The following is a 27,226-nucleotide window of genomic DNA, read 5'->3' on the forward strand; positions in this document are numbered from 1 at the left end:
CTAATTTTTGTGACTGCACAGACTCGTCCACCCAAAAGTTCAAGCAGACTTTTAAGAAAAAGTATAAGAGGAACGTGGTGTCTCCAGCTGTATGTGTCCATGTGCAGCATAATCAAAGCTTGAGGAGCACACCATGAAAGAAGCTGGGGGTGGAGTTGGGGTTGCAAAGTGGCTTGCAGATATGCAACAACTGTAAGCAGGCTTAAATAGCATCAAAATAGCATCTGATCAACCAATCTGTCAGGAATGTTGCTGAGCTCGACTTTGTTGACTGATTTATTAGCAATAAAATTCAGTTGAATTTTGAACTCACGACTTGTTAACCTTTGACCAATACATTAGAATAATTTTGCTACACAGCCTCTCCTTTTAAAGACATTTATTTTAAATAAATAAATGAAAAAAGTTAATTGTACATATAAACGTATACATGCAAACAAACATATAACCTTAGCACAGATGTAAGGAAATGCATTTCTGCAAACCCACAAATGCATTTTCCTGTGCTCAGTTTATTTTAAAAAGTAAAAAGCTAAGAGTTAACCAAAGCTAGGGTAGCAGTTCCTAATATGGGGACTTTTGTGGGGTTACGCTATTAGACAAATCAGTTATAGACGACTTTATTCCATAAAAATATGGAATGGAAGAAAGCTGGAAAAACAGCTGTACAAAGACCTGACCACTGTAGTCTCTCCTTTAAACACATTCATTTCCTTTAGCTTGAAAAGTTATTCAAATGGACCAATCGAAGAAAGCACTGTCTGGGTTGCACATCTTCTATTTCTAGAAGTCACAATGTAGCAGGAGTGAGTATAACACTCTCTGTCTTCTTTTCCACTTGTAGTTCCTTCCAGAAAGGAGCGGCACGCACGTGCGCTATTAAACGTGCAAATACACAAAGTCTTGAGCATCTTTGACGCGCTGCAAAGTGTTGCAGAGTTGGGTTCTAACTGTGGGCTCTGCTGCAGACGAGCATGCCTGAACAGTGAGATCACGAGCGAGGAAAGAGGTGGCATAATGAAATCTGGCACTCGCAGCCCCGGCACAGGCTTCATATGTTCCACATTAGCAATTCACAAACCTCTGGAGCAGGCCCCAGCAGCCCTTTTCTCACTCCGCCTTAGTCGCTTATGACAATCTGTCACTGGCTCTTTGTGCTCTCGCAGTGGAGCGTCGATGAGAAGTGCAGCGTTTATGGTGGAGTGTTTCGTCCTCGGCTGCGGGTGACACTGTGCGAGCAGAGTCAGTGAACCCTCACCGCGGGAGAGGAGGAGCCCAGGTTTTTGCCGTCAAGACAATAAACTCACAATGCTGAGTTGACAACAAAAGAGCAAGAAGGGGAAATTGTTTGTATTATCAACACCCAAATCAGAATTGCGAGTGACAGCTCAAATTCTGCAAAAGTATCAGCTCGCACTCGTTCCGGAGCACGTTTAAGACGCTTTGTGCCAAAGCTTCCACTATGAAAGGAGATTAACCAATAAGGATATTGCAAATGATGTGCTTTAGGCTTTATCCTCCCCTCGTCCTCACCCCCACCCCCCACCCCATTCTTTTGAAATTATTCAAGTGTCCAATAAAGGACAAGTCAATTACCATCCTCTCTTTAATGAGGTGGAAGCTGGCTTTTGGTCCTGAGTACAGAGTGTTTGTGTGAATTAGAATTAATGAGCCTGGTCAAAGTTTGCTTCTAATTGCCCTTTCATTAAGACTCATTTGTGATCATGTCTTAATACCTTCCATCCTTTCTCCTAAAAGACTGAAAAAAGAGGGGGGCAAAACAAAAATGAATACTGCTGCTCTGAAAAGTTGCACAGAGGTCATTAAAATGTTTGAGAGGAGCTCTGAAGAGCTAATGAATTAGTTGAAAGTTATGAAAGACGCTGCTACAAAAAGTTCCCGATTCTCAGTATTTGATTGGCTGACATACTTTAAATACATAATTAACTTAACTATATGTAACGGGGAGAAAAACCGTTAGGATTACACTTTCTTCAGGAATGCTCGAGCGGCCGTGGTGTGTGTGGCCGCAGTGGGAAGGTAAAAACTGTGACGTGTGTTTTGGCTTCCCGTGTGCCTTCCAGCTGTATTCTGTATTAGACAAAGAGAATACCCGGAATATCCAGAGAAGCAGGGGCAATTTAGTTTGGGAGTAAACAGTAAGGAGTCCCTACAGGAAACACTGGAGATAGATTGCAGGATGGAGGCTCTCCCCTCTTTTTCTCTGCTCTCTGTTCTTCGTGACTGTATACATTCCCTGTAGTGACACGGGTCGGTTTGCCTTGCTAATGGGGAGCTGTGCTTGGTGTAAAAGAGGTGGCAGGCTCTATTTAGATAGGGCCGTGGTAAAGTAAACTTCAGACTTGGATTTAAATAAACCTCAGCGGAATGGTTTGCCATGCTGTAAAGTCGTGGGCAGCAGAAAGAGTAGGAAGGAAGGGAGGGAAGGAGTGAGAAAAAGGCTCTTGTTTCAGTACAGGGCTGTGCTGAGTGAGTGGCTCCAGAGACATAAACAAAAGGGGGATCTGGGTAATTCAACGAGGAGCGGCGGATGTAGGAATGAAGGTGTACGTTGCAGCGGCGAAGGGGTGGAGTATTTAAATTGATAGCACATTTTTTAACCTCAGTAGCTATCTGTTATTGCACAACATGACAGAGGCTATAATAAAGTTCCTGCTATGTGGGCAGGGATGAGTAAGATTAGAGAACATGAAGCTTTTACTCCCATAGACGCTGGTAAACCTGATGCTTCGTTTCCGAGTTTGACAGCCAAGGGCCGACAGCCCGGGAGTGGAGCTGTGGAGAGTAAACAAAGCAGATTCTGCCCTTGTCTACCAGCAGCCCATCCCTTCATCCCAGCATCCCCTCATCCCTCCCGCCCTCAGCAGCTCTGGAATCAGCTGAGGTGAGCCAAGCCAAAACTGAGTCATCAGGAGAGAACTATCAAACAGACAGAGACGGAGTGGTCAGATACTTGCCAGAGCTGCATGGAGGAGGCTTTTACCACTTATCTCTGCTATTGTGAAAACAGGATAAAAACCCACGAGCGCTTCCTAGAAGTTTGCTTAAGTTTTCTCTTCACTTGTTGAACAAATTTTCTGTGAAACTTTATAGCGTACTGTTATACAGCATGAGGCACAAGTTGACTTATGACTTGGATTTAAGAGCTGTTTGGACAAGGGGTAAATATATATACAATTTCATCCTGAAGTCTGACTGGCATCCATCTCACTCATCATCACAGGGGTGCAAACCTTGCAACTTTGCCCTCAGTTTTAGCAACTTCCTTTTCTTAATAAACAACTTGTGCGTCTCCACAGATGAACCACCCCATTAGAGCACGTCTCTCTCAGACTGCGGGCTTACATGTGGTTTCTAGCATGTTTAAAAGTAGAATGGGAGGTAAAGCCTTCAGCTTTCAGGCCTCTCTTCTGTGGAGCCGTCTCCCATTTTGGCTTGAAGCTTTCCTTTTTGTTAAAGCATGCCATTATGGGCTGGATCAGGTGACCCTAGGCTGCTTGGGTCTTCCCGTGACGCACTTCTTCAATCACCTCTAGTCCTGTCTCCCTTCCCTCACTCCTTAACGTTCACGTCAGATGGCTGCCTCTCCCTGAGCCTGCTTCTGGTGGAGCTTTCTTCCTTCCCACTGTTGGGAATAGTGCTTGCTCAAAGAGTGTTGTGTGATTGTTGGGTTTTCTCTATGTTATTGTAGGGTTTTTACCTTACAATATAGAGCACCTTGAGTCTCACATTGAGATGACTGTTGTTCTGATTTGGTGCTATATAAAGAAGATTGATTGGAACTGAACTGAAAGCCTTGCTCTCCTGCTGCAGACAGGCTAAAGCAGGCTAAAGCTCCAGGTTGTTTGTGTTGATCATCACTGAAGCTCTGGAGCTTCCCAGAAAAAAAGATATTTGACACTTAAAAGTTCAGGACCTATATTTTTCTCTCGCTCGGTTTCTACTGCTTCATTTCTCTTATTAAGACTCAATACATCGCATTGCTGTAAGCCTAAGCAAAACTAAAGCGACCACCTCTCAATTGTAGCTGTTGCCCCAAGCTGGCAGTGATCAACCCAGTAAATAAATGAGCCATGAGGTAAGCAGAGACCCGAGATCAACACCTGGTGTATTGCCCAACGATGCAGCTGAATCTGTCATGGCTCAACACTTGCGGAGCATTTGGGCACCTCACCGTTTGGCAATGTGCCCTTTTGGCTCACGCTTCCAAATGTTTACAAGCATTAAAAAAAAAGATATAGCTAGCAGCCTCAGAGACTTGCTGTGTGACGTTATACAGATGTTGACACATGCTTAGCCTCGGGGGCATGATAACGCAACTTGGCACTGGTCTCAGTAACACAGGCAATAAAGTGGCTAATGTTCTAGCAGCGAGATGCAGTTAATCCGTGCGCAATGGTCATTTGCTGTTTCTGCCTTGATATACACACTTCAACCTAAAGTGTCAAAACTTAAGCAGACACCTTTTGGTTGCTTGTTTCGACTCGTCCAACAGTGGGTGCACGGTTGCGACACACAAATTCAGCTTCAAGTTACAACTATATAACAACGAGTGCAAGTCAGGGTTCGACGATGAGTGCGTACGTGTGCAAAGTCATCCTGGTTGCGGCGCAGCAGTTTCAATTTCAGGGGTAAAAATAGAGAAAGGCTTGGAAACTCATGTTATGCAAATATTTTAATGTTTTATCTGGAGGGGGGGTGAGAGAAAGAAGCCTCTGGATTCTCTGTGATAAAACACACCAAGATGGAAAAGGATGTTTTTGTTTCCCATTTTGTTCGTTTCAGTGGTTGTACTCAAATGTTATCCTTTGTACAAAACCATATTATGCTTGGCACGGTGAGAAATGTGCCATTTGGCTGCTTTTCTTACGCTTATTTATCGCTGTTTATTTTGAGTTCTCTCAGCCTTGAGACATGTACAAAGACTTCCTCGGCTAACATTTTTCGAGCGGCGCAGCTTTTAGCTCGGTGCGTTTAATGAGGTCTCATTTGGGTGGGTCCGCTGAAAGATAGCCATCAACCACTGCCTTTCATTACTGCTGCTATTTAGATTAGCCGAGGAGGGAATGGATCCACTTGCAGACGTATTTTAGGAGAACTGGGACTTTTATAAACTGTAAAGAAAAACAGCTCATGTTTCTTATCTTTTCTGTCCCGCACAGCTGCTCCACAGTTCTTCCCCACCTTCCACCCTCCCGTGCCAATCGACGACAGACATACCCAGGGACGGTACATCTACGATCCTTCGCCTGTGCCCCCTCTTCACGTGTAAGTGTCTCGCACTCAAGCAAAAAACCACAGACTTCAATTTTGCTGATCATAACACAGGAGAACACATTTGACTCAGCCGCATGGTCCGCTACTAGCGGCGATACAAATCGAGCTTCGAAACTTCCTTCCGCCTGTGGGCGTGGAGCATCCTCCTCATGGGTGCAGGGGCGCCTCTCTTTGCCTTTTCAGGATCAAAGGCCACGGCCCCGTACGTGCGCAACATGATCCGCATGTCAGAGACACGCAAATGAACATGTGTCAGAGACAGGGAAATGAGAGCAGGGCGAGGGAAGCCTGGGAGCGCGCAATTCTCATAAGAGCAGTGATCAAGCCCTGTCAAGAGAAGGAAGCAATGCCTCTGCTGACATCTACCCATCTCTGACAGACACAGATGGGCTCCTGACACATGAACTGTATACAAGTAACCTCCCTGCCTCTTCCAATCGCATTCGTGTGCATTCGATTCATTTTGAAGCGAAGTAAAAGTGAGGCCATCTCTGCTCTCCGGTGGTAAGTTATTATAAACAGGGTAACTCTTATTGCTTTAGTCTGCCCCTGTGGAGTGGGTCCGATGGTGCCGGCCAGGTCAGCAGAGAACTTCAAAGTGCTCAGCTAGCTCGCTCGCACGCTCAAATTGCTCCTTTCTCCTCACTATTAGTCACTGGCTTCTCTTCTACTCTCTCGGTCATTTGTATTCTTTGCATCCAAACAGTGCAGGAGAAGCTCCGTCGTCCTTGCGGCGCTTGTTTCCTACCCGCTGACACGGAGGAAGCGATCAGCGTGCGACGAGGACAAATTGGATGGGGCAGCTACTTGGGCCGCATTATGTTTGATATTCTTCATCATTATCAACTCCCCCCTTTCTCCTCCTCAGGAGTCATATCTCTCCCTTGCTGATGTGCCACTAAGCGTAATGAATTTTTTATGTCCACCCACCCCCCCCCCCATCTCCGGCCCACCCCACCTCTCAACCCCTCGTCTCCTGCTCGGAGGAGGAAGGGGGGGGTCGAGGCGAGGAAATAAAAAAAACAAGGGGAGGTGATTGATGCCTCGTGTCACTGCAAACAAAATGGCAAATATAATTTAGCATTTAGCTTATGCGCAGATAATGGGGCGAACACGCTCAGGCAACATAAGCTCAAACAAACAGCCGGGCTTGTTATCCGTCAGGAGCGCTTTGGTACGACGCGGAGCAGCAGGTTAGGGGGGAGGAGGAGAAAAATGAGGAAGCAGGCGGGGGTGGGGGGTTAGAGGGACAACACGGAGCTGGAGAATTGAATTAAGGGGGAGAAGTTACGCAGCAACGGTGTCTTCAGTCACTCTGTCCGGACAGGAGTTATCTGCGCGCTTGGTTTGCTGTCACTGGAGACACGGCCGTGCTCCTGCCACGCTACTTAGGGCCTGTTTATCCAAACCATTAGGCGTGGAGCTGTTTAATATGACACGCTGTGCTGAGGGAAACTATTTGTCATGATTATAAAACAGCTGTTGAGTGGCCAGCCTTATTTAAATAAAGTCTTGTGAGCTCACTGTCATGCGCATTATCTGCGGGCCCTACGTGGGTTTCATGCAGAAATTGTTCTCATCTACTTTGGATTCTTTTGCACAGGGAAGCAGCAATATTGCCTGCTTGATTAAAAAAGCAGCCCTGAATTCCTTAGTGGGAAGATGCGCTCATCACTTGTGGTATTACAGCTGCGTCCAACCACCTGATGGCAAATTGGAGTTAATTACACTCCCAGATTTCAGGTTTTGAGTGAGTTTCAGCAACTAAACTTTACGACTGTGAAACTACCGCCAAAGCGTAAATCTCTGCCAGGATTTAAGCGATGCGTTCTGTTCGGTAATGCTGCTTGTAGGCAGCCCACGCAAATAGAGGCAGTCAACGTATAGCTGTCGCTCCGGGGAAACGGAGGACAGGAGGCGGCTTATGGAGAAATATTGAATTGTTTTAAGACAAGTTCTCCTCGGTGAGCAGAATTAATCGTTATTAGCCCCCTCAAAGATATGCCTAAGTACACAGGGACTATTATTGCAGTACTTCCCCATGCAACCTCTCATTAGGGCCTGTAATTACAGTTGGGTTGGCCCTGCGGCAGTTCCATCAATCCAGCCGGCTTCCCCCCGCCACGCACACAAGCCAGCCACCACCGGGCATCCGTGGCCGGAGAAAAACACCACAAGCGCCCGGCAGCTTGTTTCCTCTGTGCCACAATGACACATACACCATCCGTATGTGGCAAATGAACAGAATCATATCCTATTACTGTGAAGGGCCTAATTGAAACGTGTTTATTTATGGCCCTCGTTTTCAGACGAGGAGCGGGCGTTAGCAGCGCAGCTAACGGGCTCCAGCGATATGAGGCGGTGGAATTAAATTAAAAGCTCATAAAATGAAATATGCTCCGTATTAGCTGTTTGACACTTAATTTGCCTTCAAATGAGCAGAGGAAATCACAAATTAACTGTCCTTTGTTTTTTTTTCTCTCCCCTCTTTACCTCACCGCCCCTATTAGGCAAGGGAGAGTGCAATTACAGACAGAGGCTAATCGTTTAGTTTATGAATTCTTGTGGGGAAGGTACCAATGTGCCATTCAATATTAACGCCTCGGGGTCAGGAGGGGAGGCGGGGGGTGGGGGGCGATTTCTCTTTACTGAGAAATTTATATTCACGTGCAAGAACAGCACTTAACAAGAGTTTCAACAATCTCAGTCTGAGTTGAAGCTAATCCCAACAACCAACAAGAAGCGTTTAACAGGTTTCTTTCTTTTTTATCTGAGGTAACCTAAAGTTTACTGTCCTGCACTGATCCGGGATCAGCTGGAGTCTTTTCCTCCTTTAAACTTGGCCAGTTTTCTGTGTGTCTGCGTGTGTCTCTGGTCTGGAACCAGCTTAACTCCAGACTTAGCAAAGAGAGAAAGAGTCTTTCCTGCCTAAATAAACACATTGATCTGTGAAGAGCAGGCTCTCCATGGGAGCTCTGGTCCCCTTTGTGCTGGTTTGGCTTAATGGGAGTTTGGTGGTGGGGTGGGGGGGGATGAGGCCAGCTCCAAGAGAAGAGACCGCTCCTTTCATTCCAGCTTTATTGCCTGACCGCGGTACACAGAAAAACAAAACAGCCCTCTCATGCAGCTCAACGCCGGCTCTGGGTCACCCGGAGACCGTGCAGAACAAACAGAGGTATTCGTCACAAGTCAATTATCGGCATCAGAATTTACTCTGGAGTCCCGGGCCCTCGTGCTGTGAATGGGGGGCCACTAAAACGACAAAACATTCTTAGGGGATAAGCAATTGACTCACAACCTTTCGCTCATTTACCGTATGTGGATTTAAAAAAGAATTAGTCAAGCCAGCGGAGTCAATTAAAGAGTCTATAAAGCTGTAAAAGTAAACGAGCACTCTAAAGAGATTTTTTTCATGAAAGGATTTCTTTGTGGTAACTATTACTTTAAATTGCTTTCCCCTCCTAGAAAGTTAGGTAAAACATGCATATATATTCCCCACTGTATATGTCCAAACAAAAAAAATGCAAAATTAGCTCAGATGCTGTCACTTTTCTATATTCTAAAGGTATTAAGAGACCTTAAGGACTCATGTGTCTCATAAATAAAGTAAAGCGGTTTATTTTTCTCTATATGTGGAGTTAGGGTACAGGTGGGTTGCTTTGCGGGTGTGTTTCTGTGTTCCCGGCCTGTGTGGTTATTTCATTCAGGACCAGTGTTTGTTCAGCTGCAGGGCTGAGCTGACTGGAAGGTATTCTGGAGGACCGGAGAGGCTGTGGGGGGAGAGTTGTGGCACATCTCTGTGATCACAACAAAACCTCAGCTCAGAAACGATGAAGCAGGGAGGAATTAATTGGCTCCAGGGCTGCGTGAGCTGTTGCTTCTCAAGCTTTGTTTCATTTAAACATGGCACCAACTTGACTGAGTCACCTTGTTACCCTCTAAATCCAATCAGCTCAGAAGTAAAACGCAAGAGTTCGGGCGCATCGCCCCTTACGCACTTCTTCCTCCCCGCTGTCCTCACTGAACGCGCGTGCATGGGTTTTTGTTGTTTTCTTTAAGATGTGCGCCGAGTTCCTTTTGTTATTTACATAAACTGTTGTCAGAGCGCCCAATCTGCTCACAGAGGAGCCGAGTGTTGCTTTGCATAAAGACCACGGCCTTATCTCAACACCTCCTTCCAGACGGGATGAGAGCGAGCATCGCAATACGTTGCACACACACACACACACACACATGTGCACACAAGCAGCATAACAATAACACAATAAACAATAAAAAGACAAAAAAGGACCTGGTGTAGCTTTTCTAGAAGCTGGTGGAAACGGAGCGTTTCTTCAGTGGCTACTTACGGTGCGATTTGAGGCCTCGTTTAATCATTAAAATGTTATTTTCAGCCACTTTCTAAAAATATAGTCCAGATTTTCTACAGAAAAATAATATATTAAAAGATTTTTTTATGATTATTCACTTTTGAATCTGTTTTCGACCAACATAGAATGGGAAGGGTAGCCATAAATTGCATCCGGTGTAAATGACCGCTCCACCATCACATCTGATAATCTCCATCCAGATGTGCTTCTGTCACCAGGAAGCAGTGGCTGAAAGATGAAGGCTGCTTTTTCATCTTCCTCTCTTAACTGTCCAAAAAACCCATTCTGTGTGACTTCATAGGTCACCCCTTTCTGGTGGAGTCACCGGTCCCCCCCCTGCCCCGCCCCCTTCCTTAGTCCCCCCCACCCCCCACACATGCACACAACCCCCCCACCCCTTCTTTAATACTTTCTCTGTGGAGTAAGTCGGGGGGACAGGCGGTCACGCAGTAGCTGGCTTCATGATTAATGGTGTTTATTCTTGACAGAAGGCTCCTTTATTTATCTGCATTGCAGTTTCACTGATACTATCAGTCACCTGAATGAAAAATATTCAGTCATACCAATTTTGCAGTATAATTGAGTAGAGTCACTTCCTTTCAGTCCCCCCCCCACCACTCCACCCCTTGCTCTCTTTCTCCCACTCTATCTGGCAGCCTTATCATCGCCACAGTAATTTTCGCGCCGCGTTGTTTGATATGGAGAGGCTGGCTTTAGCCGTATTTGACATAAAGCCTCTTCAATTTTCACAGGAGGGGGAGAAAAAAAAGAGCAGGGGAAGAAAGAAAGTTGCACGCCACTCTGTGAAAATGTGCGAGAAAGGGGGAAAATACCCCCCTCTTTTTTTTCTTTTTTTTTCTGAGGCAATTTCAGGATTTAGAGAGAAAGGAGATAAATGCCTAAGCAGAAATGTGGGCAGATTGAAGTTACAGTATATCTATTTTTTTTGTAATACACTAGTTTCAGAACCCTAAATGGGCAGCGTAGCCTCCCTCCCACCCCCTTCTTCACCCTGTGCACAGGACCGTGATATTTTGAAGGCACCTGTGTAGTTTGAGAATGATGGATCCAGCAGGTTGAGAGAAAAAAAAAAAGAGGGGGGAAAAAAACGAGTTTGGCACAGCAGATATTTGACAAGGCCTGTAAAGGTTTTAGGGTTGAGTCATTACTTGTGGAGATCTGTTAAGACATGTTCCAAAACTCTACTTACCAGGCTAGGATTACTTATGCTGGGGCCACTGCTGCCAGGGCTGCTGCTGCTGCTGCTGTGTGTGTATTTGTATGTCTCCCTGGTTATTAAATATCACATGCATTTCTTTTAAATGTTTTTAATCCTCTTTAAATAGTTTATTACAGGTTTAATACGTCTTTCAGGCAAACGGGAATTGTCAAAGAATTTACAGCATTTCCAGTCTGATCCCTTTCACGAGCATTTTATTCATGCAAATCAGTTCCTGTCTGGTTATCCTTTCGACAAATATTTCCTATTAATTATATTCTCTTCTGTGTTTGGTTGAATTTAATTTGAGGCTCCATTGAAAAAAGCTCTGAAAAAGGTACATTCTGATAAAGCAGGAATACATTAATCGCTAATACGAGGGGCCTGCGAATTTGCACATGTAACACATTAGTGGATTTGATTTCCTGTACACAAGTCATTTGCCCCCTCTTCATGTTTGAGATCTCAATTTGTAGCTCTCCCAAGGAGCACAATGAAAAACCAGGTCTGAGGGGAAGAGATAACAGGCAGGTGCCAACAGCTGTGTGTGTGTTTGGGCGTGTGTGTGTGTGTGCGCTCGTGCAGCCGTGCTCGCACACGCAGATAGACACGTGCTTGGAAATAATTTTAGCATTTATTCCGCTGCCATTTTTGTTGTTATTTTGATCGCCATCCGTCAACTTTTATTGTCCTCCTTAATATGACATTGAGACTAAACTCCTGCTCTTTGTTGTGTTTGCCGCTCACCGTTTTCATTGTCCGCACTACATTGTTCAGACGTCTGATAATTTATCGTCTGCAAAATAAGATGTCTATTAAAGCATTTATATACAAATAACAGCGCTAACTGTATTTCAGTAGTCTCTGTCACTATTGTGGAATGCATTCATTAGATATGATGAAACACCAAATTCTCAAAATGCAACTGTAACAAAAATTCCACTTTATGGTATTTTATCTTGAAAAATAAGAGGCATAATTAAGAAATTACATAAAGCAAATGCATGCTGATTAATTTTGTGTAAGTCAGCTGATTGATTAATCGAGTAATCTCGAATCTGCTATAGTGCATGCAGAGTAGAGAAGTAAACGCAGTGGCTTATTTGGTGGGTGTGGCCGACTGTCACTTTTACGAGACCCTCCTCTCATTGGCGGGGCCCAAGATATAACCTCAGCACAGACGGCGTGCCGCCTCACATCGCCTCCCCGACCTCAGGCTGGTGTCTGCTTCGCACATATAAGTCGCGTTTAAAAGAGCCTCCCGGCAGAAGAAGCCATCACTTAAGTGCACCTTTGCTGCCGTTTGAGGAATCGCCGAGTTTCAGAAAGGCTGCTTCTTACCTAATGCAGAAAAATCAATTCTGCTTCCAGATTTTAAAAAATTGAGAGTCAGTTTTCAGCTTTTTTTTTCTTCTTCTTTTTTCGAATCAACCTGTGCCCTAAAGCCGTCACGCTGTAGCAGTGTAGAAATGTGGAATTTCCATTACTCTGATCTCTGGGCTCTGAGCTCCAGACCCTGCGATCCCACTCTGGGGGCCAGTTATAGCAAGTAACGAGACCAAGGGAACAGGGTCATAAATCCTCTCCAACTCTCCTCATTTTCCATCCTCTCTCAGTCCCTCCCTTCCTTCTTTCTTCCCTCTCTCCTTCGCCTCAGACTCTCCTGGTCGAGCCTTGGGTAAATGATTGAAGGGAACCCGAACGCAACAATGCAAAACGTTCCCACATGTCGGTTACAAGAATGCTTTTAGTCATTGTGCTAAAGACCAATGAAAGTTTTAATGCTGGGAGGAAATGAGTTCATTACAGCTTCTGGACCTCCTCTCCTCCCTTTCTCTATTTGTTTATCTTCTGAATCACATTTTTTTCTTCTTAAATCGCTTCTTTTACACTCTCCTCACCAGTGAAAATTAATTCATATCACATAAAGCGATTTCTTTTCTCTCAGCCCTTCCTTATCTCCCTTATCAGATGTGGCGTCCATTACATCTGATAGCCCGATAGGATGGTTTCCTCTAATAGTGCAGTTTGCAACGCGGGTCAAAAGAGAAGCCCGTTGCTATTTCTGTCTCCCATGGTGCCTCTCTTTTCTTTGAGAGGGCGTCAGCTTGTGAAGTTCTTTCATTTATTTATTTATATTTTCATGGCGAGTGTCCGGAGGGAGCTGCTTGCAAATATGCAGAGTCATGCACACAGCTGCAGGGTGCTTATAAGACAGAGCAAGGTTTTTTTTTCTTCTTTTTTTTGTCACATTTTCATCATTTCTCTGACCGATTTGACTAAATTAGGAATGAACGTTTATTTAAGGGGATCGAGTAAAGCTGGGAAACTTGTTCCTGGAGCCAAAGGAAGTAAAAAAAAGTGTTTCCCTTATTAGGATCTCCCATTTCTTAACAGTTTTGCTTCATTTGGGTAGCGAGGTTTGTGAAACGTCCTCCCTCTCTTTGGGTTTATCCAAAATTTCCTCAGGTCTGTGTTTAAGCTTCCCAAAGCTTCATCGAGCCTGCGTTTGGCACCGCCACGCATTCGGCCCCTTCATGATTAAATATCAAGGAACTCCACTTGACATTTTATTAGCCCAACAAGATGGATGAAATGGGCAGAATAAAGTAGGCTGTGTCTGTTCACTTTCCCACCAGCGCTTGCCTTTCTTCTGTCCGGCTTTTCTTTTCTCTCCCTTCCTCTGCATGAAGTATGTATTAGGAAAACGTGATGGATTTCACTCTGAAAAGGAGATTTTTGGTGCCGAGGAGGAAACACATATTTCTGTCTCGTACCTGATGCTCCTGCTCTGCTTCTTCCTCTTCTTCCTCTGTGTCTCGGCTTTCCCTCCCTTCCTCATCCTCCTGACCCCCACCTTTTTTTTTCTGTTGTTCTACCTCAGATCTCTGTCTGAAGGATTAACCATCTCCAGCAGTGTGTCTCTGCTGTCTTGTAGCGCTGTGTATTGTTTGTGATTTGCTCAGGCCCATCCGTGCGGCTGCTCATTTCGGCAGCCCAGTGTGACGTGTCGAATTGCGGGGGGATCATGCGGAGCTGTCTCACGGATCCACGAGGCTCCTCGCAGCCCCTGGGCCACACTCATTCTCCAACACCGCCCCTCACCTGTGGGCCGTACACGCAGGCACGCATGCTCATTACCTGACTCGTCGGGTAGCGAGAGCGATGGGGTGTGGAACCCTGAACCCTGTTTAGCTGCAGGCATCAGCTGAGTTTCTGTGTAAAGGCATCGGGGCCATCGAGACACGGCTTGAGAGGAAAAAGAAAGGTAGATGTGTTTCCTCCATGTTTTCAGAAGTTTAACACTTTAACACCCAGGAGTCCCCCTCCTGTCTTCTCTCTTGCCCGAGGCATGCCAGAGGAACTCAAAACACTGACTGAGAGCTAATTCCACCTGTACTCACTCTCTTGCTTTGAAAAAAAAGAGAAAAGTAGGGGAAAAAAACAGCAATCAAGTACGTAATTGGTTGCGCACAGAGATGAAGGTGTTCTACTTGTAAAAGAGCAAAATCAAGCATGGGAGACGACCAAAAAGAAACAAGAAAATCCTCTTTTTTTTCTTGTTTTTTTCCCCTGAGCTCACGTTTGTTCCCTGATTCCAGCCCCCTTGAAATTACAGGAAAAAAGGCCTGGCTCATTTTGTGCAATTTCACTTTCATGTTTTCATTTTCTCGCTGTATACTTAGTTGATTCGTTTTGGTAGACGTTCTTATCGCGATGGCTGAAATTACGTTTAATTGCAGTGCGTTGAAAAAAAAGGCTTTAAAACTGCCTGCGAACAAAAAAAAAAAAACACAAAACAAACACAAAAAAACCCAACCCTGCTGCGTGGCAAAGCCAAATATAAACTTTTCAAAAACGACGACTGTTTTCAGTCACATTTTGAAACCAGCACGAGTGGTGAGAAGATTTGAATCTGTCTTGTATTTTTGTTTTTTCTCGATAAAGCCCAATCCCTTTCTTTTTTAGCGTTTCGCCTTGATCTCGAACAAGAAGCATTTTTCACGTGTGACTCAACTTTTAAGGTTCATGACTCCTCTGGAGTTCACAGAGGTGGCAGATTCAACCAGAGCCGCTGACACCTGGACCCGTGTGTTATGACTCAACCCTGTCACACTCTCTGACTCCTGTTAATAAACATGTCTTACCGCTCCAGCGGCGTGGAGTGATACGTGCCCACAGAGATGAGCTATATGCTGTTCTGGCAGAACGAGTGTGTATCTTCTGCTTGCGTGTGAATGTGACTGTAACGCACACTTGTAGGAGTTGGAGGGGGTGGGATTGAAGGAGGCTGCTGGGAATTGAACTGCACAGCGACTGAGTATGTGTGAACTGACGACGCAGTGTATGGGAATGTCTGGCACGCCCCCAGAGGTATCCCGCAGAGAGGGAATCCTGCTAGATGTGACCATGAATAGAAATCCTTCCCACCCCTCGGACCCACCCAGGCCTTTGATGTCGGAGGGTCACGCAGAGCCCTCGCAGCGTTCAGGGAACATATTTCCCTCGAATGCCTGGCAACCTCGCCATACCCTGCCAGCTCTGCCGCCTGCACTGCCCAGAAGAAAAGCTTAAAGCAGACACTGCTGCTGGACTGCAACGAGGAAATTCAGATTAGATGCACGGCATAACTGTTGGTGCTGACAGTAAAGGCCAAAGAATTAGTTTTTCATCCTTATTTGATGAATCACTCATTTGATTTTTGAAGTTTCTAAACTTCAACATTTGACTAGGCAACCAGTCTGGAGCTCAGTTAACAAGGTGCATCCATACACTGCATATAACGACTGTTATATCCAGCCATTAATCTTCTTGACTGCTTATCCTGTTCATGGTCATTGGGGTTGAAGGAGTCTATCACTGCTACCATAGAGTGAAAGGTGGGATACAACCTGTAGAGGTCCTTCTCTTTAATATGGGGCAATTAAGATAATAATGAGCATTTCAAAAGCAAAAAAAGTGGAGAACACATTTCTTTGAAGGGGTGTTAGTAAAATTTACTGCATATAAAGTCTGTTATTTCTCAGATATTTGCTTTAAAAGGCACCAATAGAATAAAGTCAAGACAAAGAAACTGCACGACTCTTATTGGCACAGTGTGGAGAAAATTCTTTTTATTATTCTGTTCGCCATCCCAAGAAAAATGGTTTGTCACAAAGGCCATGAAGGATTGCGGTGGAAGAGGGAGTCCAGTTTGCGCTGGAATGCGTGTTAGCTGCAGGTCTTAATGAAGCCTTAATGAAGGAACCCCTGAATTCTCTTTCCTCTGTTTGTGTCTCTCAGTCTCTTTCTGCCTTCCCTCTCTCTCCCCTTGTCTCAGCTCCCTCTCCTCTCTCCTTGGGTCTCAGCTGGCTCAGTTCCTATGGCCCTTTGATCTCAGTGAAAGGGTTTGGAGCTTTAAAGTGCTTGTGTTTCCGCTGTCAGGAGCCTCTCTCTTCCTCCTCTGGTTTAGGCTTTCAGAGCGGTGGCAGTGCTGTGCTGTGGCTGGGTGGGTTAGAGGGTTGAGAGTGGGTGGGGTGAAGGGGTGGGGGTAGGAGTGCCGGCTTCTATGAGGTGGTGAGATTGAGGTGAGGTTTGAGGGGGGGAGGTGGGCATGTGATGCTGTCAGCCTCGGTCAGGAGAGGTACTGACACCTGACAGATCCCAATTCCCTCTAAAACTCTCAGTTCCCACCTCACTCAGCCCCTTGTGGCCACGTGTGTGTAAACTGCTTCTTTATTTTTCACTAATATGAAGTCCTGTGCAGTGTTCTGTTGCTAAATCATCCATCTGCTACTAAATATTGTTAGAAAAAAAAAGAGAGAACAAAAAACTGTCAGTTCACAGTACTGCAATGTTTTTGTGTCAAACAGAGAAAATAATAGAATCACAGAGACCTTTGTGATGGGTTAGGCCTTGTTCAGACTGACTGCAGCAGCACTCCTTGACAGTAGGGGTGCATACGGATAGGAAACATGCTCAGGTTTTGATATATGGTGAATAAAGTTCCATCCTTATAACATATTAAAGCACTTTGCAATATTTTCCCATCTTACCATCAATCAGGTGCTTAAAGTAATCACAGTCATGGGTTTTTGGAGCCAGTGTAGTGCTAAGCTATTGTCTAACAATAGCACAGACCAAGGTAGCTGCTATCTTTTAGCATAGTGCATACTATCATACTAAAGTGCTGCAGATACTATCTTTAAAAAAAGAAATTTATTATACTCACATTTATACAGCACTTTATCTACCTCTAATCCTCACAGAAAGGCGTCGACTGGGATATGAACCGGGAACCTTCTAACTGTGTGAGGCGAAGCTGCTAATTATAGCATCCCCAAGAAAGTTAGCATACTCATTAAAAAGGCTAGAGTTAGCTACAGCGCTCAAATGTTTAGAACAAGTCTAGAAATGGACATTTTAGCAGGGGAGTGTGTGGGAATGTACTGACTTTCGAAGCCAGCCCATCAAGTGATCTTATAGGGAAACTGCAGTTCTTTGTCGCCCCTAATGCTGATTGTCTACAAGTCTAGAGCATTAGCCATCACTAGCTTTAGCTTGAGCTTCTTCCACGCACTTGGCTGCTTATAATTTCCATTTACGAGTGTAAAGAGAGAGAAAAAAACCTTATTATCAAGTTGATGACACCTGACTATGTAATAATATGTAATGTATATGTAATAATAGCTAAATGCTATATGGACTGGTTCTTATGTAGCACTTTGATACTTTGCCCCGCACATGCAAGCACTTTTTCTATGGCTAATTGCTTTCTATCTATACACTTTCACACTTCGAAGCATCTTGGGATTCAGTATCGTGCCCAAGGACACTTTGGCATGCAGATTGGATCAGCACCACAAACCTACCAATTAGTGGGTGACCTGCACTACCTCCTGAGCTACAGCTAGCTACAGTATAATATTATTCATAGCTGCAGCTACAGGCAGTAGTTAACTGTGAACATGAGATCATTTTACTCAGGATGCATCTATGCTATTTCATATTCATTAGTTCCTCTGTAAATGTGACATCGAATCAATATAATTGTTGGCCTGTGTCATGGAAAAGCTACATTTTCCAGCACTCATGAACCGTTGCAGTGTACAGACTGGTTTTAGTAAGACTTCCTCTCAATTCGGCAGGGTCACGACTGTTGGCTTCAGTGCCTTTTTTTTCTTTCGCGACTCTCTGTGGGAGCAGACTGGCAGCTCACAGATGAAAATTTGAAGGTCCATGAATACAGTTGTTGGGTTATTGGATTTGGACTCGCCAATTTCCTGTGCTGGTCACCAAAGAACACATGAAGAAATGTTCATGTTTTTTTCTTTCATGCGCAACGATTTCATGCTTGAGCTAAAAGTATTTTGCAGAGCCCGGTTCCTATTTTAGCACACCGCTATGTCAATACCACCAGGTCAGGCTGCTGCACCACAATGATACCTTGTGTGCCTAAGTGAAGTCATCAGCCTTCACCGCAAGTGCATGTTTCTGTAGCTTTCTCCCCACTCCAAAAAAAAAAAAATTATTAGTGTTGATATAATCTTGTTCCAAACAAAGATTCAAGGTCTCTACACTCCCACTCCACAAAAACTCAAAATCTTTTGGGGGCATATTTACACTTGGCAAGTGTATATTCATTGGGTGAAATAAGACGACAGTTTAAAATCCACAGACCGCCCCGTGTAAACATGGGATGCCTTAAAGAGGAGCTGGCTGGTTTAAGAAAGGCCACGTGAAAGGAAATAGCTTCCATATGTCAGGAGCTCAGGCTTTCCTTTGCCCGTTTTGCAGGACGTCTTCTTTAAGGGTTAATAGGAATTTATAAACATGTGAAGGACGTAGGAGAGTGAAGTTTTTCTCTTCTAAAAAGAAGTATGTAAAACCCTGCAGGACAGCTTTGATGTAAATCTCAAATCAGGTGTATCTGAGATGGTACTTCTCCACACACACCTACTCTCACATCAGCACACACACAGGGCGAACATTCCTGCAAACACACGCTGCACATTGTCAGACCGCTTCCTTTTGTCATGTTGATTAATGCATGCTGGCAGATGCTGAGATGATCACGGCCCTACAGAGAGCAGCTGAGCACGGAGGATCGGCCACTCGCTTGCATTTTCTTTTAAAGACGCGCTGAACCTCCTCCGAACTATCAATCTCTCTGCTGTCCTCCTTAAATCCCCTCACACCTGGCCGCGGACCCCTTGAGACGTCTTTTTTTCCCCTTCCCTCCTTGTCCAACCCCCCCCTCTGCCCTAACTCTTCCCTGTCCACCCTTCCCTCCCAAATTCATAGGTCATATCTTCACATACTCCCTCCTTCTCCTCCCTGAGACTACTGTTCACAGTCATCGCTACCTCATCCTTTCCTGAAGTCTCCCTCTTCCATTTGTCACGATTTTCCCACCGGTATTCCGGCCCTGCAGGCAATTGCTCTGATCTTATTTTTAATTAACTGGAAAAAACTAAGTAAAAGTAGAGGCATTTAGCTTGGGTCGGTGTACAGGGACGCAGCCAACACATGACAGGGTTAATCAGTGTCATGGCAGCCAGAGTGGATGTCTGGCTTCCCTCAAACAGGCCATGAAATTCCTCTGCTCTTCCTCCTGGGTTTTTATTTCAACACAGAAAATGTGAAAAAAGCTTCCAGAGATATTAGTTGCGCTTACTTTGCTGCTAAACGAATGCTTTTTTTTGCAGGTAATGGTTAAATGGTGTTTGCATGTCTGTTTCTCTTCTTTAATGACTGACAGAGCAGGTTTTTTCGGTTTCCCCCGTGCTACATATTTCCCCCGGGTGCGTACGTGTACGAGCTTCAAGGTCTGCCGTGTGACAAGAAAGCGAACATCACCCTGCAGCTATGTTGCGATCTCTGCAAATGAGGCATATAATGGTGGCGTGGGGGCACATGACTTGCTTATCGTGAGCACACTCTTTCGTTCACAGGCACACCTGTTTTGAAGTGCCCGTTTGCTCTCACGATAGCCTTCTCGGCGAGGAGGAAATGAATAATTTATCGGGAGATTTCTGATGGCTGACGTGCTAAAAGACACCGATCATATGGAGGTGGAGAAAAATTCCACGACCGTTTGTGTTGCAATGTCAGGTATGAGCCTGAAAGTCGCCACCTTTGCGCACTTCAAACAGAAAAGGTTTTGCTCAGGATTTCTCTTCTTCCTCTGGAGAGCGCCGGCGTCTTTTTTCTCGTCCACCTGCTTCAGCGTCGCGAGACATGTTGTCATGCTGTCGACCGCAGTACAAGCCTTTAAAATTGCCCCATAGCCCCTTTTTGGTCTAATTACAGAAAGGCTTCTGAAGATGAAGAAGTTCACGTGTGTCTGTGTGTGTTTCTGGGTCTGCTCCTAAGTGGGTGTGTGTGTTGTTTCCACTCCTCAGTGCTCATTATTGACCCTGGCCTGAGCTCTTTCATTAGGGGGGCTGTGAAGTGGAGGGACGAAGGGGCCAGGAGGGGATCAGGGGATGGGGCAGAGGTCGTAATTGGGCTGTTCCACTCCCTCTGGCCTTGCTCAAGGTCACTGCGAAACAAACGTTGGGCCAGGCTTTTTCCTCTCCCTCTTTTCGTTCATCCTTTCCTTCTCCTGGGGTCTTTTGTCACAGTAGACCAGTCCATCGGGGAGCCCCAGAGAAGCAGAGGGGCTAATTCAGTCTAATCTTTTAGCCCGTTAATGTCTGCCTGATATGTGGCTTTCTCCACATCCTCAGGGGAAGGCCTTTGTGGTGAAGGCCATCATTATGAAGTTTCCAGGCGCTCCTAACCAATTATAAGAAGTGGGCACAAATTAGTTCACCTCAAACTCGGCTGCTAAGAAGTTTTCCTGATTGTTCTCAACTTTATTTCACATCTCGCAGAAAAAAGAGGCAGTTGATAGTAAAGGTTTCTGATAAAGTGAAGCCCGATAGCGCTCACATTTTCTATTTAAAGAATGAGATTTCGTATGAGACTTGCCAGTGGATTTTGTACAAAATTGTATCCGTCATGTGCAATTCTGTACACGGTTTCATCTCCAAGCCAAGTTCGAAGCCATCTGAGCAATGTAGCATTGCGGCGCAGCGTTGCTTGTCTGGCCCTGGCCAGCGGTGAGCTCGGTCTAACGTTTCCCTCTGATTAAGACGCAGTGGTGAAAGCTGCCTTTGATCTGAGGAAATGTCTGCGTAGGGAGCAGTTGGAATGCAGCACTCTCCTCTCTGCTTTGCAGATGGAGGGAGAGAGATAGTGTCACAGCCTATTTGTTTGGTCTCGCCACTGCCAGTCTGCCAATCGAATTAACATCTGGATGTTCAGGCTGAAACAAGCCTGACGTCCCTGGTTCAACTGTGGAGAAACTGACTTATTTATGTTTAATTTACTCAAAAATGACAACATAGTGGAATCAAAAGATCTTATTCTTGTACACATGTTGATTTAAATGGTCTAACTGGTCTCTAAATGGTGTCAGATACAGGGAGTCTGTGACAGCAATATTGAACTAAGTTCATATAAAGTCAAAGAATGAAGGGATATTAGGGCCACTTTAAAGAAATCATCATTTAAAATTTTTTTTAATGTTTTAATTAATTTTTAAATTTAATTTTTAAATAAATGTATTTTTAAAAAAATATTACTTTTATTTATAGATACATAAAAAGAAGGCTTTTTACTTTTTTTTTTTTTTTTCCATTTTGACTGTAAAGTCTAGATGCTGTTAATATCAGCTCCATATATCCATCACATCAACAGCTGGCTAATTTCTGCTGAACATTTCAGATTAGGTTAAAAATACCCCCCAAAAAGTAAGTAAGTTTAATTATTAAATGCTTTTTACAGACAAACGGTCACAAAGCGTTGTGCACAAAAAGAGTAAAATAAATAATAAGTACCACGATAGCCAAAAAATATAAGAAATAATAAAAATAAACTGGTAATTTTTAAAAATAATAATTCAGTGAAATTCTCAACAGAAAGCCTCCTTTAGTTTATTTTTATTTTTTCATTCAGTTTTGATCTTGTAATATCAAGTTTATTTGTGACTTTTCAAATATATATAAATATATATTAAAAAATGATAAACATTTGTTCCACAGTGTGTTTTTAATATTCCTTTCTACACATATTTTTTTTATTATTCAAAAATTTTTCCTGTAAAAAAAAAAAAAAAATTATGTTGAAATTTCTAGCTCCATACTTTTGTTCTTGAGTAGCTTTGCATGATTCACAATTTCAAGTAATCCATATTCATCTCAACCCTGTTCTTCTCATTTTAAGTCATCTTTTAATCTGATTGGCTGCCCCTCATAAACAGATGTTTTTTAAAGCAGGTTGGTGGGTGCAGGTTTCTGTGCAGATGGCCAGAGATTTGTGGCTAAGATCAACAGTTTAAGGATATTTCCTCATTATTACATCATACTAAGCGACTACTTCATCCCTCATTGTATCACTGGAACCCCTCTAACAGAGTTCAAATGCCAGAAAATAAAGAAAAGCACGATACCACCCCCCTTTATGTGACGCCTTTAGTGAAAACCTGTGATTGAGTTTGTATCACGTGTCATGTTATCTTAATATTTCCTTCTCTGCAGGCCTCCTGCTCTGGCAGGCAGTCCAGCTTTCTCCGACATCTCCCTCATCCGGATCTCGCCCCAGCGGAACCCGTCCGTGGGGGCTGAGTCGCCCTTCCACCCTCCACACCCGTACATCAACCCATACATGGACTACATCCGCTCTCTCCACAGCAGCCCCTCCATCTCCGTTCTGTCAGCCACCCGCGGCCTCAGCCCTGCAGATGGTGAGTTAAATGAAACATACACTGATACACGCACACACATAACGCATGACGCATGCACACTCACACACTCAGCTGCACACAGCCCCAGCAGAGGGTGATAAGGCCTCAGAAGACCCTTAAAAATAACGGCTGGAATTGATTACGGAGGTTCGATTGCTATTAGGGGGAATCTCGGTTGTGTGTATCCGTTTAATTCCTGTTTGAGATCAAAAGAGGTCAGGTGAGAGGCAACCAGATCCATCTCTATTAAGACCCAGGGTTTGGCGAGATGCTATCTGAGTGAGGGGAGCGGGTGGATGGGAGTATTATGAGTGTAGCGCCATCCGTGTGGGTGGGGGCTCAGATTGGAGGGAGGCTAATCCTTTTGATCTGTGAGTCATGTCGGAGACCTCTGGAGGATGCATCAGTGAGCGGCAGGGTCACGTACAGTTACACCGCGCACACGGAGGGAGGGTCGGGCTCAAGTTCACAGTTTGGCGGTGTTAAGCGGGGTGATTCGTATCGCATCCTACTGAGAGCAATCTTACATCTTAATATGGATTTTAATTGGGAAATCAATTGATCTGAAGTGTAGCAGTTCATTTATTTGATACCTTATTTTATAAATATATAAAATAAGTCTTAGCAACTTAGAGAAAAAAGAAAAAACTTTAGATTAATAATAAACATATTGAGTTATTTTCATCATGATTTTGGTCATATTTTAAGTAAAAAAAAATATATCTTTTATTTTTATGTAAAAGCTTATTTGTCCAAAAATTTCTACATTCGCCTCATAGATCTCCAAATATCCCAATAATCATTTATGGCCCTCACCTCCTCAGCCATCAGCCTTTTGGTACTTCAGCAGCAGCAGAGACCCACTTTAGCCCCCAACCTTGCACTGAAGTGTATTTCTGAAATGGCAAATAGCTGGGACATTTCCTCTGCACCCGTGCATTCGACCTCTTCTCATCCAGGTCTGTTAAAAGCTGTGACTAAGTGACGACCAAGAGTTTCAGCCTGCAAACCTCACTCAACACCCCCCTTTGCTCCTTTTCATGCACTAGAGCGATCTACCGAAGCTCCGACTCTCTACCCTCCAATTTTCCATTACCGCAACATAATGTGCGCCGGTCTCGGATTGCTTTAAATCAAAATAGTTTCTCCAACCTACCACATGATCCCCTTTTCACTCCATAATGCTGTGAATTGTGAATGAGGCACCTAATTACTCCTTTAATCAATCCGGTGATTAATTAACCCATCAGCTTTTGTGTTGTTAGTATATCACCGCGCTTACAGGGAGCCTCCTTCAATATGCAAAGATTTTTTTTTCCCCAGCAAAAAGTACATTTGAATAATGATGAATTAATTAACAGAATCTAATGGAGATTTAAAGTGGGTGGGATTTAGTGCCACCCTCTTGCTGCCACACATTTGCTTTCACATCTCTTTTTTTTGTGCCCCCCTCCCGCCTTCAATATTCTCTCTTTTCTATATGAGACCGAGTTCAGAGTTAGGCTCGCCCCTGTTCCTATTGTTGTGCTGAAGGAGCACCCGGTGGCTCACGGAGTCCTGAGGCATGTCTCTGCCTTCCCTACATTGAGTGCCACACTGACAGCCTTCCCCCACTCCCCCATTTTGCCCCGAGGATCGCACTCGGATGCCAGCGTTTCTGATTTAGAAATTCTGCAAAGCTCTTTTCTGCGCACGGCTCCTGAATGGGACATATTATGGTTGAATGCAAAAGCAAAGCTAAGGCGGAACACTGGAGACAATTAAGAAACTCCCCCCTTCCACTGAAGACATAAAAGCCAGATCGAATTAATTTAGAATTTTTTTCTGCCATTCATTTAACCAATCATGGATGCGTTCTGCAGGCATACAGGCCAGCCTTAAGAGGAAATCTCCTCATACGCTGTTTCTTTATTTATTTTCTCTTTATTTCTTCAATTGGGGGAGAAAAAAAAGATCTGCAGCACTCAGTGGTCTGAACCGATTCCATATTTGCATCCAAAACCACAGTGTTAGTCTTTTCCTCTCTCTTTCTTAGAATATTTGCATACGGAAGCCCACCGCCAGATGTTTATTTTTAGGCTATGGTTCAAGGACTTACAGTACTCTATAACTAAGGGAATGACTTGGAAAAAAGAGACATTGTAAAGAAAGAGAGAGAAAGTGAAGTGGAGGCTGTATCCACATGCACGCAGATCTATCTGGGCAGATTTAGGCCTTTTGTTTCCTGCAGAGTTTAAATGTGCAGAGTTGAGGAGCAGGTTGCATATCTGCATCTGCAGCCCCCATGCACACAACACACAAGCGCCGTGTTTGGCAAAGGATGCACCAGCCCACGTACTCTTACCACACACACATACAGTAAATATATATATTCATGTACACGCTCATGCCCTTTCTCCGAGTGATCGGCACGAAGAGCGAAGGCTGTTTAAGAACTGCATTGTATTGTAAGGCGATTGGTTCTGGTGTTCACAACACGAATGCATCAATCAAACACTAATGCACACTCACTGTAATCTCTGAGCAAGCATCCGGTAATCCCCAGTGAGGCTCCTCACTTCAGGTGATGCTCCCTGTGCAGCTGTTTTGCTAAACTTGATGGTGTTGCTAATGTGCTCATTACTGTTCTGCTGAGCTGATTATCATCTAATGTAAATGAATGCAGACTTTATAATGCAGTGCAGGTGCTCAGCCTGTCATGTTTTTCTAACTCGCTAATAATTTTTCCCCTTCCTTTTGCATCTCTCTCTTTTCCTCTTCCGCCTCTACCCAGCCTTTTTTTTTCTTTTAAGTGTTTCTTCCGTGGGTGCAGATCAGTTTATGTTTTGGTTACTTTGTTTTCTTCTCCTCCAGCCCCTCACACAGGTCTGACCACAGCTGAGTATTACCACCAGATGGCTCTGCTGGCGGGCCACCGCAGCCCTTACACGTCTGACCTCCTACCGTCAGTGGCATCCGCCGCTGGGGCCAGCAGTGCCAGCGCCCTGCACATGGAGTATCTGCAGGCGATCGACAGTAAGTGTGCACTCAGAGGTGTCTCATATATAAAACAACAAATAAATATCTAATAATTCTAGGATTACACTGAAACACTGCCTCACACACATTGCACAAAGCAAACCACATTAGTAGGCTTCCTTTATGCATTCCCCATTACATACGTCCAAAACTTGTCTGAACTCCTTTTTTTGTTGTTTTGCGTCTAGATTTCATCAACTTTTCATGAACTTTCTTTATAAAAAATATTAAATAGATTTAATAATATAGACAGTTTTTTCTTTTTGGGCTTTTATTCATCCAATTAAAGACATTTTATGTGGTTTTGCAGTTCACAAAGTTAAAACCCTGATTAAATATAGTTAAAAAGTGAAAGGTTTTACACCACTGAATATTATTCAGACTCCGCCCAAAAGGGGTAGCTTTGTCCACACAACCTACTCACACAATCACACTAAACTCTAGTGACCTACAGTGTTGCACTTAAAGGCACAGATCAACAAAGAATGAAGTCAAGAGATAAATAGCAATAAATAGTAAAATACATGAAAAAATACATAAAATAAACAGATTGACAAAGAAATTAAAAATGATAAAAAGAAGTTAATCTAAAGGTTAATCTAGAGGTAAGTGATCTATTTGTTCTGCACTGGGGTACTGGTGAGAGCAGCTTACTGAACTCAGATGACAGAACATAATCAGGGTGGTTAATAATGTTTTTAATAATTGTTCTTTATCTAAATCTCTCTGCCTGACCACCAGGATTTTAAAGCAGGTGTTACCAATGGTGCTGAGGCGGTTTCCATTCTTAGCAATTAAAACACTAAACCAGCAGATAAAAGTAAAAGTTCAAAGACTCCTTATTGACATTAAGAGTTTAACCTCCGTGATTTACAGTGGCTCTGAGTTTACTGGGAATTATATGTCAACTGTACCAGGCGCCAAAACTGGACATTTACAACGTAAGTGAATAGACGCCTACCACATTCATCCCTACTGCACTTGCACCTTAAGGCGAGTGCATACCTGCACATTAAAGCATGAGTGGCCCCAGTGGGAATTCAACCCTTAAAAGTGCACTTTCATAACTCACCTATCTTGTACTATATATAGATCAACCACGGCGAGGAGGTATCTGCAACTTTTTCCTCTGACATGATTTAAATGAGCTATTGTCTTAATGTGTTCGGCTCAGGTCTGTGTGCAGAGGACTTATGCTAATGAGTTATTTTAAAGTGTAAATAGGAAATTAAATGCACACTGAATCTTAGAAAGGTCGGACAGCCTCACCCCGCTCCCTTTGATGAGAATGTATTTAGTCAGTCAGACGCTGCTTTCATGGAAATCCGGGGTGAAGTTCCCCCCGATTCCTCAGAACAAACTAATTAAAACTAGCCAAACTTGTGCGGGTATCAGAAAATTAATTGCTATTAAGTGGGAATTGGAATGTCCCACCATTCATCACTGCAGAAATCCTTTCTTCTGTGTCACTTTTTAAGATTAATAGACTGAAACAAAACAATTAGGGCCAAATTTAAGTAGAGATGCGGTGCTCCTCACTTTTAAAAAAAA

The 27,226-nt window shown here is 44.0% G+C and overlaps 1 protein-coding gene and 1 long non-coding RNA gene across 2 annotated transcripts in view; one reads left to right on the forward strand and one right to left on the reverse strand.

The window, feature by feature from the left end:
• The window catches only part of gli3 (GLI family zinc finger 3), a 96,748-nt gene that overhangs the window by 47,227 nt on the left and 22,295 nt on the right, over positions 1 to 27,226 (forward strand). Inside the window, exons 4-6 of the mRNA XM_039617629.1 lie at positions 5,184 to 5,289; positions 22,452 to 22,657; positions 25,511 to 25,672. Coding sequence (XP_039473563.1) covers positions 5,184 to 5,289; positions 22,452 to 22,657; positions 25,511 to 25,672 — 474 coding nt within the window. The remainder of the gene's footprint in view (positions 1 to 5,183; positions 5,290 to 22,451; positions 22,658 to 25,510; positions 25,673 to 27,226) is intronic.
• On the reverse strand, positions 16,613 to 17,456 carry LOC120441969. The gene is made up of 2 exons (XR_005614425.1): positions 17,099 to 17,456; positions 16,613 to 16,662 (listed from the first exon to the last, which is right to left on the reverse strand). It is a non-coding gene; the product is annotated as an uncharacterized LOC120441969 (long non-coding RNA).

This window comes from Oreochromis aureus, linkage group 9 (genome assembly GCF_013358895.1).
Source record: "Oreochromis aureus strain Israel breed Guangdong linkage group 9, ZZ_aureus, whole genome shotgun sequence".
NCBI classification, from domain to species: Eukaryota; Metazoa; Chordata; class Actinopteri; order Cichliformes; family Cichlidae; genus Oreochromis; species Oreochromis aureus.